General features: G+C 33.6%; 2 protein-coding genes across 3 annotated transcripts in view; one reads left to right on the top strand and one right to left on the bottom strand.

The window, feature by feature from the left end:
- The window catches only part of LOC125681684 (glycosaminoglycan xylosylkinase-like), a 38487-nt gene that overhangs the window by 2487 nt on the left and 22152 nt on the right, over positions 1–13848 (bottom strand). For both annotated transcript variants that reach the window (XM_048921871.2, XM_048921872.2), the window contains exons 3-7: positions 6041–6164; positions 5702–5788; positions 3883–3992; positions 927–1101; positions 131–319 (exon numbers count right to left, since the gene is read on the bottom strand). In XM_048921871.2, the coding sequence (XP_048777828.1) occupies positions 131–319; positions 927–1101; positions 3883–3992; positions 5702–5788; positions 6041–6164 (685 nt within the window). The remainder of the gene's footprint in view (positions 1–130; positions 320–926; positions 1102–3882; positions 3993–5701; positions 5789–6040; positions 6165–13848) is intronic.
- LOC125681679 (potassium channel subfamily T member 2-like) overlaps positions 7330–13848 on the top strand; it is a 92354-nt gene continuing 85835 nt past the window's right edge. The window contains exon 1 of the mRNA XM_056153844.1: positions 7330–12002. The gene's annotated coding sequence lies outside the window, so the exon portion shown is untranslated. The remainder of the gene's footprint in view (positions 12003–13848) is intronic.

The following is a 13848-nucleotide window of genomic DNA, read 5'->3' as shown; positions in this document are numbered from 1 at the left end:
TGGATGTATTCTTCCTTCATCTAATGCAGAGATTTGGTTAAAATACTTTACGGAACACATATTCATGCAATTCTCCATTTCCATATCTATTCCCAGATCATATATTGCATAACATGGCTTGAAGAGTTACCTTTTTCCATTATCTAGGAGAAGAAATGCAGATTCCAAGTGACCTCCTAGTGTTTCGTATCTATGTCTGTCAGCATTTCCAATAAGAAAGTCAAAAATGGCTGTGTCAATCAAATCAAACAGTCGTGGACCATGAGAATATATATTAATGGCTTTCACAGCACTGCAGTAATTTGGATCCTTTTCCCATCTAAATAATTAAAATGTTCAAGACAATGAAATTTAATGTACAATACTTGTTCAACATTGAGAACATACATGTATATGATAAGGGCCTAATTAAGAATAGTTCATGTGAAATGCAGAATATTATATATATTTTTCAAGGATTCTTCAAATTGACAAACAAAATGAAGTAAAATCATTATTCTGCAATTGAAGTTCTAGTCATTTCAAGAATGATTCTGATTCTTAAAGGAAGTGAACATGTGGATGAGGGTGTCCTGGACGTGTAGTGGTTTCGAAAATTTTGAAACCTTATTGCACATTTAAAGGACACCACCTATCTATCATTTTCCAAAATTTAATTGGTCAGTGCTTAAAATAAAGGAGGGGTTGTTGTTGTTGAGGGAGATAAAAGTGTGATAGACAGATGGACGGACTAGGGTAAAAACAACATATCTGAACTTTCTTTAGAAAGTGTGAGTATAAAGAGATTGGAACAGTGAGTTGCCATGCATCTGATTCCTATTTCTGTTGTTTGTAAGCCACCTTTTTCATTTCTTGGTGCAGATCATCAGGGTAATTGTATGTTACACAGAAACCTCCGTACAACACTGGATGTACTCTGTACCTACTGTGCTTGCTTCCCGGGGTTGTAAGTTCTTGCCCAGGGGTGACGGTAAGTCTTTAAGGGGAAGGACTTTGGGAGCCACAGTATAACGCTGCCTTCCAGTGTGTCCCCCTCAGCACACACCCCAGTCTCCTTACCCTTACAGTAGTAACATTTACCATAGAAACACGTGTCTGAACCTACAACACAGGAAACTGCAGATCATTCACTGCTCTGCTTAAAATGCAAAAAAATTTCTTACTGAATTGCTTCATGGAATTAATCTATCTAATTCAACAATCTGGGTTTCACTTTCATTGTTTTCATACTCAAAAATTTAAATACTTCAAGAACAACTAGCTCTTACAAAATTACAAAATCCAGACCCACTAACATGCATTTTTCCCCCCAACCCACAAAGTTATTTTACAATTTATACCATTTGTAAATAATCATTCATATACTACTATACATGTATATCAGGTATTTTTGACGTCAGGTATATATTGCAGATTTTTCTCAGTAAAGTAGTTTGGGATCTTAGTGCTTTTTTTTGGTGCAATTTCATTTAACAGACGTATTATTGAATAGAAATTTTGGTGCTCTTATTTTCGGTAAATTTTCCTCATCCGCTAAAAAAGCCAATATTTCTAGTGCAACAAAATTATCTGATGTACAGTAAATAACCCAATTAATGTATAGTAAATAACCCAATGTTCAGTAAATAACTCAATGTTCAATAAATTTTAATTACCCAATGTACAGTAAATTTACTGATGTACAGTAAATTATCTGATGTATAGTAAATTACCCAATATACAATAAATTTCCTGATGTACAGTAAATTATCTGATGTATAGTAAATTACCCAATATACAATAAATTTCCTGATGTACAGTAAATTATCTGATGTATAGTAAATTACCCAATATACAATAAATTTCCTGATGTACAGTAAATGTGATTACCAGGTAAGAAGATGGATACAGTACACTCATAGTGTAAACTCTCAATTCAAATTACACAGAAACTTTTGTAATAAAGCACAGAGGAATATATATGCTGGTATAACACTGATATTGTTCATATACTTTTGTAAACACCATATTTGCACATCTTGTTTCCCCATATGCTGCATCTACATGTGGTTTGTGTTGAACACTAATCCTTTTTAAAGTTTCTTTCTTTATAAACTATCTTTGCTGTTTAGTGATTTTTGAGGGCCAAAATGTCACCAATATTCTGCTGTTTCCCCTAAAAAAATGGCTCCCCCCCCCCCCCCCCCCCCCGATTATATATATGTTTTTCTCAATGTCAAATGTAGGGAAATTATATGCTGAATTTTTAAACAAAAACCGCCTAATACTGCTGACAAAGAGTTAATACAGGTGACTCTCGATGGCTCGAACTTCGATCTCTCGAAGTTCTCGGTCTCTCGAAGTGAAATCATGGTCTCGATTTTTCTCTCTATATAACAAAGCAAATTTACTATCAATCTCTCGAACATTCGATCGTAAAACACATTTCAATGTTTTTCACTCTCGATCTCTCGAAGTGGTGGTGGCGTATACCCACCGTTACCCAAGGGTGTACTAATTTCCGCTTGGGCCTTACCTGGATTTTAACACACTTGAGTATATAATTGGCTAATTGGTCAGTTTATACCTTGCACTGGGGTTTTGTGTCGTGATGATTGAAATCATATATAATCCGACTATGAATAAAATCTATAATTTGTTTTGACGTGACAACGAAAGAGCAAGTTTTATACATAATTTAAAGATCTACAGACTGTTAAATTTCTTGAGTTTTTTCTTTGAGTAAAATTACTCTAAAACATCGTTTTACTCATTCGTTAGAATTTTTGCTTTGGGTAAAGCGACATAACATTGTGCTCCGTTTAGTTTGTGATAGTAAAGCTTCATCGGAACTTGGTTTTGTATGCCTATCTAAGCATGATTAAAGAACAAATAAATACATAAACTTTGAAATGTTTTTATTAATGCAAAATAAGGTTTTTTATTTTGATATTAAACTACCTGACGAATATGAAGGAAAATATGTCAAAACGATATCATTTGATCTTGTTGGTAAACATTTCCAGTTACTGTAAAATCTTAACCATACCGGCGGACCTTCAATTTCCGAATTTCGATCCCTTGAACTCTCGATTTCTCGAAGTTTTATCAACGTCCCTTGAACTTCGAGTTATCGAGAGTCACTTGTATGTTTTTTTAATTCAATTTTATTCTTCAATGTCCTGCAAATGCAAAAGGTTTTGTAAAGAATGTGTAAAACAATGGAGGTATCCATATAAGCAGATATGTAGCGAATTATATACTAATTAGTATATAGTCCCCAGATAGATATGTACAAGCCATGTTGACATTTTTAGTTTGACCGCCATTATTTAATGTAGGGTCAGGCTAATAACAGGAAATGGTCAACACTGTAGAGTTTTACTAAAATCAGGAAAAAAACACAAACAGAAGAGACGTATGTTCCATAAACTTGAATATCAATATAAGGTTGTTTACTAGATACGAGTTCAAATGCTGGTAAATTATCTTTTTTCATGAAATTAGACAATAAGTCATTCAAAGAAAAAATAAATAATATTCATAAAAGGTGAGACTTTCCATTCATATTTAATGTTAAAAAATGATTTATATTATGACCTTAAATCAGATTTGAAATAAACCTCACACAAAAACATTTGTTGTTCCTTATATTTGATTATTTTATGCAATTTACCATTCTAATTTACTATAAATGATTTTTCTAAATTTGAGGAAAATGTCACTAAATTTTTCAAAATTCAAAAGGAGAGGTGTAGTTTTAAAAAAATAATAAAATAAAACTCACTGCTGTTATGCTCTCTGGGCCCAAAATTGGAATAAAGTTATCTTATAGTTCAGGGTAAACACAACTTTTACAGTAAGTCAATTTGAATATACACAAAATTCATAGATAAAATTTACCATTAACGAAGAAAGTTTTCAGCAGCTGCTCAGATCCATTAGGAATGATTTCTGATTTTAAGTTTATCTTCCTTCCTACTACCAGAGGAGTCCGTCTAAATTCCATTATCCTGAAACATAGACATTGATCATCATTTACTAATTACTCTCAATAAAGAGAATATCAATGTAAAATGTCACTGTGAGTTACTGCCCTTGAATATACAACAAGAGACCAATGGGCCTTAATGCTCACCTGAGTACCATGCATCAAATATTTGAAAGCCCATGACTCATGTGCATGAAATTTTTAAAAATTATGAATACACAAATATTTCTAACATACATGTATCATTAAGTAATTCGACATTGAGCTGAAATCTACTGCCAAAGAATATTAATAGAAAACTCCATGCTGGCTTGCTCATGTAATAATGATAATAAAACCCTTGAGTCCTAAATTTCATAAATTTAGTAGATGCCTGAATGCTCTTTATAACCATGCAAACATTTTGCCTCCTTGAAGTCCATAAGAAGATATTTTTCTAGTATATAACTTATTTCAATACATGACCAACTTAGTCCCACCCTGGATCCTAAACCCAGGAATCATGAGTTTTACAATTTTAGTTGAGACTTGAGTACTCATTAAAATCATGCAAACATTCTGCCTCCCTAACATCCAAAAGTAAAGAAGATCTTTTTCTGAGATATAATGCATTTTCAATATATGACCAACATAGTGTCACCCTGGGGACCAAGTCCCAGGGTAATTAAAATTTACAATTTAGGTAAAGGCTCGAGTACTCATTATAATCATGCAAACATATTGCCTCCTTGATGTCCAAAAGTACTTTTTCTGAGATATAATGCATTTTCAAAATATAACCAATTTGGCCTCACCCTGGGGCCTGAACATTTTAGTAGAAGGCTCATTGCTTGTTACAATCATGCAAACAGTTACACTGCTTGATTTCCAGGAGTAGAGAAGATTTTTATAAGATTGCATAAATGTTGATGGTTTTGCCCCCCCCCCCCCCCCCCCATTCTCATGCTTCAGGGAGGCAGGTCCATAAAATAACCTTTTTGGTTCCCCTTTACCCATTAGATCAATTGATTGTATATTGTTTGACATTCCATTTGAGAATTTTTCACTCATATGGAGACAAGACACCTCTGGTGTGTCCAGGGGCCATATTCTGCTCTCAATTTTGTATTCTTTATAGGATTTATGAGATTGATCATTATCTTCACTTCATACATCAAATCGATTGATTGATTGTATCTTGTTTAACGTCCATCTCGAGAATCTTTCACTTATAATGAGACGTCACCATTGCAGATGAAGGGCTGCAAAATTTATGCCTATGCTCGGCGCTTACGGCCTTTGAGCAAGGAGGGATCTTTATTGTGCTATACCTGCTGTGACATGGGACCTCGGTTTTTGCAATTTCATCTGAAAGACCGCCTAATTTAGTTGCCTTTTACAACAAGCAAGGGGTACTTCTAACCCGGATCCCCACAGGATTTTACCCATTAGATGCTATATACCAAAACTGGTTAGAATTGGTTCAGTCGCTCAAGAGAAGAAGCTGAAAATGTTCAAAAGTTTACAACCAATGCATGAAGATCGACGAAAAAGGATAGCAAAAGATCACCTGGGTGACTCAGGTGACCTAAAAATGTATTGATAAAACAGATGACCCATGAAACATACACCTATGAAATCAGTCCACTTCAAATTAGCATCTTCACTCCCCATGAAATAGTTTTCATAGACAGCTAGTGCAAAACCCCGCTATTGTAGTGTGATAACAGTAAATCCTTTCTACCCGATTACCTGTTTAAATGGAATGCTGCAATTTCACCATTATGTCGGTCAGCACCAGAATATGGAGTCTCTGAGAAAATGTCCTCTCTTCTGTACCTGATATATTCATACACAGTTAAAAAGAATGACTATAAATCACTTACAGTTCCACAGATTTTATTTCAGCAATCTTGTTTATCAGATTAATCAAGGAGATAAAATTTTGGCCAACATTCAATTTGCTCATTACTCCATAAATCATGAATTCACGTTCAAAATTACTCACAAATTAAAAGAAATTGATAACATTCTAAGCTATTAGATTTAAAGCAATTACCCCCCCCCCCCCTTCTTTCCTTTTCTAGTTACCATTTGGGCTTGAATGCTACAACTTGGCCTCCCTCTAATATCAGAGAAAGTTTGAGTTGTGTCCCTTTGTAACCTGTGTCAGCTGAAACAATTTTCCTTGTGGCCATTTCACGAAGAATTGAACCTACAAAAATAGAATCAATGTTATTTTAGCAGGCAAAAACTACACTATTATCAACCTTCATTTTTCTGCACACGTCTTTGTGAAATGACGACCACATGCTCACATGGGATTTGGCAGTCTCCCTTTTATTGACCTTCATATCCGATTCTTAATATAGCAATTATAAAAGAGGTGACATCTGGTAGATTTTATATCACCAGAGACAGAGTGGATAAACATGAAAAATATACTTCACACACTGGATTATTTTTTGATCAATACTGCTGGTCACACTGCACACCTTATAGAAGCAAAAACTTTCATTGGAGTCACACAGTGATGAGTTATCCTGATACTAAAGCTGTCATTGCTTTTCCTTTTAAGGAGCCGAAGCAGATCATTTCATTATCAGAAATGTAGAAATAATCATTTGGAAAAAAAAAACCCATGTTGCAGCCTTATCTAAAACATTCACACCTAGGATGTTTAATTTCTTATTGATCATTTCCACGGAAAAATCCATCTATTGCTTTGGGATCCTGATTATGGGCAGTTAATGTGAAACGGAAGATGGGAGATTTTTGCCATGAAAGTTATTAACGTTTGTAATGTGTTTTTTTTCTTCTATCAAATAGTCCTGAAGGGTGACCAGTCTGGAATAACACAGTCAGTAATATACACAGAATTATGATGTCTGCATGGTGCCTATACATCAAAGTATTTGCTGTAAACTCTGATCCAATTGTCTTCATTCAGCCAATGAATAGTGAACAAATGAATTGTAAATACAATTCACAGAGCAAAACTATTCTAATAGACAGTAATTAGCTTGTCAACACATGCAAGAATGGTCGTTTGACTATTACTAATTATGTATATTCAAGTTTCAGGTCTTTGCCATACTAAGCATTTCCATGGTACACAATGGTTAATTACAAGAAAAACCAAATTCACTATCAAGAACTCTTACTGATAACAATATCGATGCTGAATGAATTTAAGCTGAAATGTCTTTCAATTCCATACCAATCTTCAGTCCTTTGGCCTCACACAATACTACTGGTTAATAGACTACAACTGGTACAGTATAAATCAGAGTATTGAAACTATCGTTATGAGTTGATGGCATTTATATTTTTTCCTCCTCTCAAGTAAGAACTTTCTGGACATACATATAGTTGTGTAAATTATAGTCATCTAAATTCATTTTCCGTACAATCATGAACACATACTTTTTAATGAAATTATTCATCATTTTGTAAGGTATTTAAGAAACTTTATCACCAATCTAATTAAAATTAGATCCTTTGATCTGCTCATCTATGAATGCTATACATACCTTAGGGTATGTGAAGGGATCCTAGGTGAGCGGATCAAAGGATTAAATTTTAATTAGATTGGAGAAATCACAAAAAAATAAAAACCTATTCTTTATTTTTTTTTTTTGGTCTCTTTGAAAACTGCTCCCTCTGATTGCTGATGATTGTTTACAAAAGAAAAGGGAACTGCAGAATAGTGTATATGAATTGTGTAAAAATTTGGAAACTTTTTCAGTGAATTTTGATTTCTTTGCCTATTTGTATATTTCTTTCTTTCTAATATTTCATTGACATATAGATCTTCCTGTTCTATTTCTAAAGACTTGAACATAAAGTGACAAACATTTGAATGAGAAATTATACTTGAAACATATCTTTTCAACAGGCGGTCCCCCAATTCATCAGTATGGGAAATAAATTTTGCCAGTCTGGGGGCTTCCTCATTATGCTACTCTGTTTTGTTGATTTTCATTTAAAAAACACTAGTCATCAATATGTCACTAAAAAAAGATATTTTACTGATGAAAAGTTTACATTTGGTAGAGAAACTGCAGGTACATACAGGCCCTTCTTTCAGTGAAAGTTTCCAACAGAAATGAAAAGCACTATAGTCTGTATATTGATTCAGATTGTTAGAGATCCAAAACCATTGATTATATATATAACGTAGCACCATAAATGAGTCAATTAACTTCTATAATTCATTGAAAACAACCACTTTTCTGAATCATTTTCATTAACTTATCAAGATTCAAATTTATAGTAACCTTAATTTCCACCATTATCAGCACAAGATATTTGTGACAAATATCTCCAGTTTCTGGTCTCAGCTAGTGTCTTATTTTTTCCTGTACAGCCATACATATATCATATGATTGTAAAAACACCACACTCCAGGTTTTTGTTCCACTCTTACAAAGGATTTTGTAAGGAAATTGAATGATGAAAGTTGATGTTAAAGTTTCATTAGTCAAATTTCTGCAATTGTTGATCAAAGTTTCAAAAACCATGAACAGAATTTATGTCAGATGTTTTGTAAAAATGTTTTAGATTTCATAAAAATTATAGCAACAAGAGCCCCATGGGTCCCATGCATTAATTAACACCTCCACATTGAACATTAAAAAACCCACAAAAAATAGATCATGCAACACTGTATCATCACAAGTCCCAGAAGAAATCATAATATCGTTTTTGAAAAAATAATTTTGATTAACATTTCCATATCACAAAAGCATTTATTTGGCTTTCACTAATTAACACCAGAAATTACATCAGGTTCCACAAAGTTTTGCCAAGGGTAAAAAAAAAATTCTGATATGTTAGAAACAAAGTACAACCAACAGCTGTTCATTCAACATGAGAGCAAAGGATCATCCACAGGCCCATTTCAAAATCTTTCACAACCTCAGTCTGAAACGGCTAACATCCATAACAAACTGATTTTGTAAATTCAATCGGATTTTATAAAATTCAACAGGATTTCATGTATTTGATGGAATATTTTCATAGAAGTAGCACTTAAACATTGTGCTTTCCTCTTTTTATTCAGGTGTGCCAAATGTAGTTGTGATATGGCACTGTGTGTGCGTGTGTCTTATGCTACTTTTTCTTCTTTCCTTTCATGTCATGTATTCATATTTAGGTAATAATTTTATCACTAATTAGGTGTGTCTTATGCTATATTCCCCCTCCCCTCTTCTTTTTATATTGTATGCATATTTAGATAATAATTTTAGATGTTAATTTTATGTTTGTGTAATATGTTTTAATGCAGAACCACAATGGAAACTAGCTATATGCTAATTTGTGTTATCCTAGATAAATAAAGGCTATATATTATTATTATTATTTCATAAAATTCAATATGATCTTATAAAATTCAATATGATTTTATAAAATTCAGTATGGGTTGCCATTAAATAAAATCTAACTCTCCTGAACCCACTCTTGCAGACTAGGTTTTCATGGTTTAAAGTACCTAAAATCTATTTCTTTCATGATCAGTTAATGCAACCTAAACCATTTAGATTCAGAATTGTTCTGGATTGTTAGTGATGTATGGATGGTTTAAAGTTCCCAAACCTGTCACTGATCATGTTGAAGCAGCTTAACCCGTTGGTTTATTGGAATTTATCTGGATCCAATACTTCATCCCAAACCCAAGAGTGTGTAATGAAGTTTTTTCGGAGTATGAAATCAATATCCACATGAAATCTTCGTGGTATCTTTAATGTAATAGACATGTATACGAGACATCTACCACATAGTCCTATTCAGATTCAATTTATTTGTTTCTTTGACCAATCATGAAACAGTATTTTGGAAGTACCCCTGATCAGCAGCATGTTATAATTACAGGTAAGGAATAATTCAATGATATGCATGTGAGTGTACCAATACTTTTTTGAATTCATAATACAGTTTTGGCATTCATCTTACAAATTTCCATAATTGATCGGGCAAATATCTGCTGTAAACTCATGCCATAGCTTAAGGCCAATTGTTGTGGTGTAATTTGATTTGACCTGTTGAATCAGATGTTATCTGGTGTTGGTGCAGTTTTGCATGTTAATTCTTGAAAAATACTTGTTTCATGTTCTGTAAAACAGAATTAGCCTACTGTATAGAATTTCTATGGGGAACAATTTCTGTGGAAGCCTTGTAATAGGGGTGGCTCGCTTTGGAACAGGGAGGTTCTGGGTTGGACGATGCCCCAGTCATGCAGCTACATCAAACCTAACATTTAAAATACGCAGTGAATAATCCTTCACCAATCAATAAGCATCAAAGGTAAAAGTCACAGGTCTATCGGACGAGAACTTAAAAACCAAGGTCTCATGTTAAAGCAGTCTTTGCCATGATAACGAACCCTCATCCCTACCTTATCATCAGTGTTGGATAACAGCTTTTCTGTCACATGCATAGTTGCATTGTACAATACTCATGATTGATAAATGATGAATCTTACGTCAACTACAGATATATTCTAGAACTAATGTTCACATTCCTGTATGCATTCTAACTTCAAAATAATGTGGCATTGGAATTGCTAAAAAGTATGGTGTTGGTAATTTACATCAGTTTCAAGTATTCACCATATATTTCACTTTATGTCACATTTGTGAATGTTCTATACTATTATGATACAAAGAATTCAGGTATCCTATATCCCATATCAATTACACCACGTGTTACTCGCAGCTCATGCATCATATCAAATTTCTTCCAATTCAACACTACACCCAAATTCTACACTGTCTACAAAATTTAAAGTCTTGAGACAAACATGAAATAGATGGTTCTCAGACCAATGGTAGAGTTCAGAAAATAAGTAATTTGTTTTGATCAAACTCTCCCCTAATTTAATTTCAATACTAGAATTACCATCCTGACAAATCCAGTATTGGTATCCATGCAATTCCATTTCCAACCTGCTTGGGTCCTACATGAGGTACTCTAATTAAGCTCTCTATCCTCAAAGAAAGCAGTACACGTCAGTTCATTCAAGCTATATATAGTTACATATAGGCATACACAAAAGACAATCTTGTCAAATTCAAATAACTTCTTTGTGCATGTAGGCCTTTAGATTCCATACGGACGAAACGTACCACACCTCTACCTTTTTGGAACTTTTGCTGTCTATTATAAGGGATATTGTATAAATTCTAATGCCCTATTATTATACAGAGAATTGATTTGTTGTGGCACATTCTAAAGTCACCATACATTGGTTATAGGGAAAGACAACTCATCCAATTTGTACATATTTTAACTGAAGTTCTAAGTTCTTTCATTTACTCCATATCAGGTTTACTTACTATTTCAATCATGTAAAATTTCAAAGTTTGAAAAGTCTAATTTTACTAATGATTTAAAGAAGTAGGAATGCTCATGTAATTGCCATTCCATTATCAATTTGTTTATTAGCAACGTACATATATATGTAATTTCAATTATCTCTCGGGAGGGAATTTATTGTTGAGTAATATATCTCATCATGAATAATACATTGCACATACTCGGTGCAGGAAAAATAATCAATTGCTTTCACAGTAAAAATTTCGTATCTTCAAAAGTTGATGTGGCAATTTTTTAATCAAACTGCAATTATAGGCAACACGTTTATGATTAACTTCAATCAGGCATTCACAAAAATAACTCTGCTTATTCATTCTCTCTGACTAAAACACTCGCTGCCAGACTTTCAGCAAAGACTAATACCAGACTCCATGATTAGGGGAGAAAAAAACCTGTTTCGTATTCAGATGCTCTTTCTATGATGCGTAACAGTATATGTTGACAGAAGTAAATTCAGTCGGTCATTGATTTTCATACACGTACACCTAAGTCAGTAACTCCACAATTCCTCTACTATTGCCCCATCAGAGAAATTATAGTTCGGAGTTGACCAGGGTTTTCAACCATTGTGAAACTGTCCTGTTCAATAACTGGTCATTAATGTGAATGACGGATACCCAATCAGTTATTGACTTTTAATGAGATGTGGGCTTTAGCCAATGTGGTCACTGACTGGGTAAGTATACAATGTCATGATTTGCACAGATTATTTTAGTCTCACTCAATAAATCTTTGACTCTGTATTATGTATTTAATTATTAATATATAGAAAATGTCACTGATGCGTGACCAAAGTAAGGCGCCCGTACACACGTTACTGTGAAGGAACATCCTATACATTCAATGTAAAATGAATAAATTGTACACATAAAGACAGCGGTTTTGTACATTGCAGGGGAGGATTTGGGGTTTGAGAGTAGGAAAAAGTTGGGGGTAATTAAGATGTATTGATGTATATTCCAATCCCCTGCAAGATACAGTACTTACAATACATGACAATGATTGCATGCCTAGTGCTTTACCAAATGGCATGTATCAGACTTTTCCATTGATTACATACATTAATTATGTATCAACATTGAGTCATTAGATTTAAGAGATATTCTGAAATTCAATGCCTTTCAAAATTAATCTTTCATAGTTTAGGTAGACAGAACAAAATCATCAATATCCCAATATACATAAATCTGTACACTTTGGAGTGAACTAAAATTAATCAATTAGTCCAAAACTATGGAAAGGATTGAGCTGACAGCCTTGAAACAGACCATATGTTGTTATGCATCTAATCAAAACTAACATAGTAATAACAACATTTTATCAGAAATAATTATCGGTTATTATTGATTAGTGTCAATGATCAACATAGAATGAACTAAAAAACTTGTGAGAAAAGTTATGTGTGTGACATGAAAAAGGTTCAATGAGCCAATCTTGTGCATCACCTCTGACATTCACATAGACAGTTACATTCCACATACAAGAGAATTCCAAATTGCTTAATATTCACCTAGTAAACGAGCTATGCAAACTGTAAATCGCAGCAATGCAAATTCCAATATGCACTGTTGGCCTAGTTGGTTTTCATTTCCAAGGTGCGTCGCAATTTGCATCGCTTCTTTATCAAGTGAACAAGATCAAATTGTAGTAAACATGAAAAAAACGCATTAGTAAACATAATTCCAACCTTCGCTACATTTACAGATGAGTTCAATGAGTGTTGGCACTCTTGTGAATGAGACATGCATATCATGAAGCTGCAACATACATGTATATTACAAATAAAAGAACAGTCAAACCTCATTATCTCAAACTTGATGGGGCCTCAAGAAAAAAATTCAAGTATCCAAGATTTTGAGATATGGAGGTTACACAAAAGCAATGCAATTGGGACTTCCAACTCAATTCAGCATATCCATAGAATTCAAGATATCGATGTTTGAGATATCGAAGATCAACTGTATTTGAAAATTCTATCAAAATGAAAGGGTCATTGAGTGAAATTTGAACAGTAAGGCCACAGTTTTTTTATTTCTTGGTTTACGGATCTGCCGACCCTAATTTCTGGGGAATCAAAATTTTTTTTTTTTAAAAATGCAAATTTCCACTTTTTTTTAAAAATTCCGCTGATTCGATCTACCCAACATGTCAAACCGAAAATAAAAAAATGAATTTTCAATTTTACGAATAGAAAATCGTGAACTGCAAACCTATTGATTTGTATTTGGTAATCACTATTCGTTTTGCGAAATATCGTTATTCCGTATTTTTAAAAACCATGTAAACAGATATGACCACGCACGATGACAGTAACGATACCTATGTCGTTCTTGTCGACGAAACAGATGCCAGATAGCATTTCATCACGAAATAAAAGGAATTGATAGCAATAAATACTTCTCATACAATTGGCGGTATTCTTGCTGTTAACATAACACAAAATGCAGTGCTATTTGGGTGTTAAAAGATGAGAGGAAGGTACAGTTGTTAGCGACTTTACTAGATAGGATGTTCTATCGTTA

This window comes from Ostrea edulis, chromosome 2 (genome assembly GCF_947568905.1).
Source record: "Ostrea edulis chromosome 2, xbOstEdul1.1, whole genome shotgun sequence".
NCBI classification, from domain to species: domain Eukaryota; kingdom Metazoa; phylum Mollusca; class Bivalvia; order Ostreida; family Ostreidae; genus Ostrea; species Ostrea edulis.
Note: the sequence above shows the minus strand (reverse complement) of the source record. Positions and strands in the feature narration are given on the sequence as shown.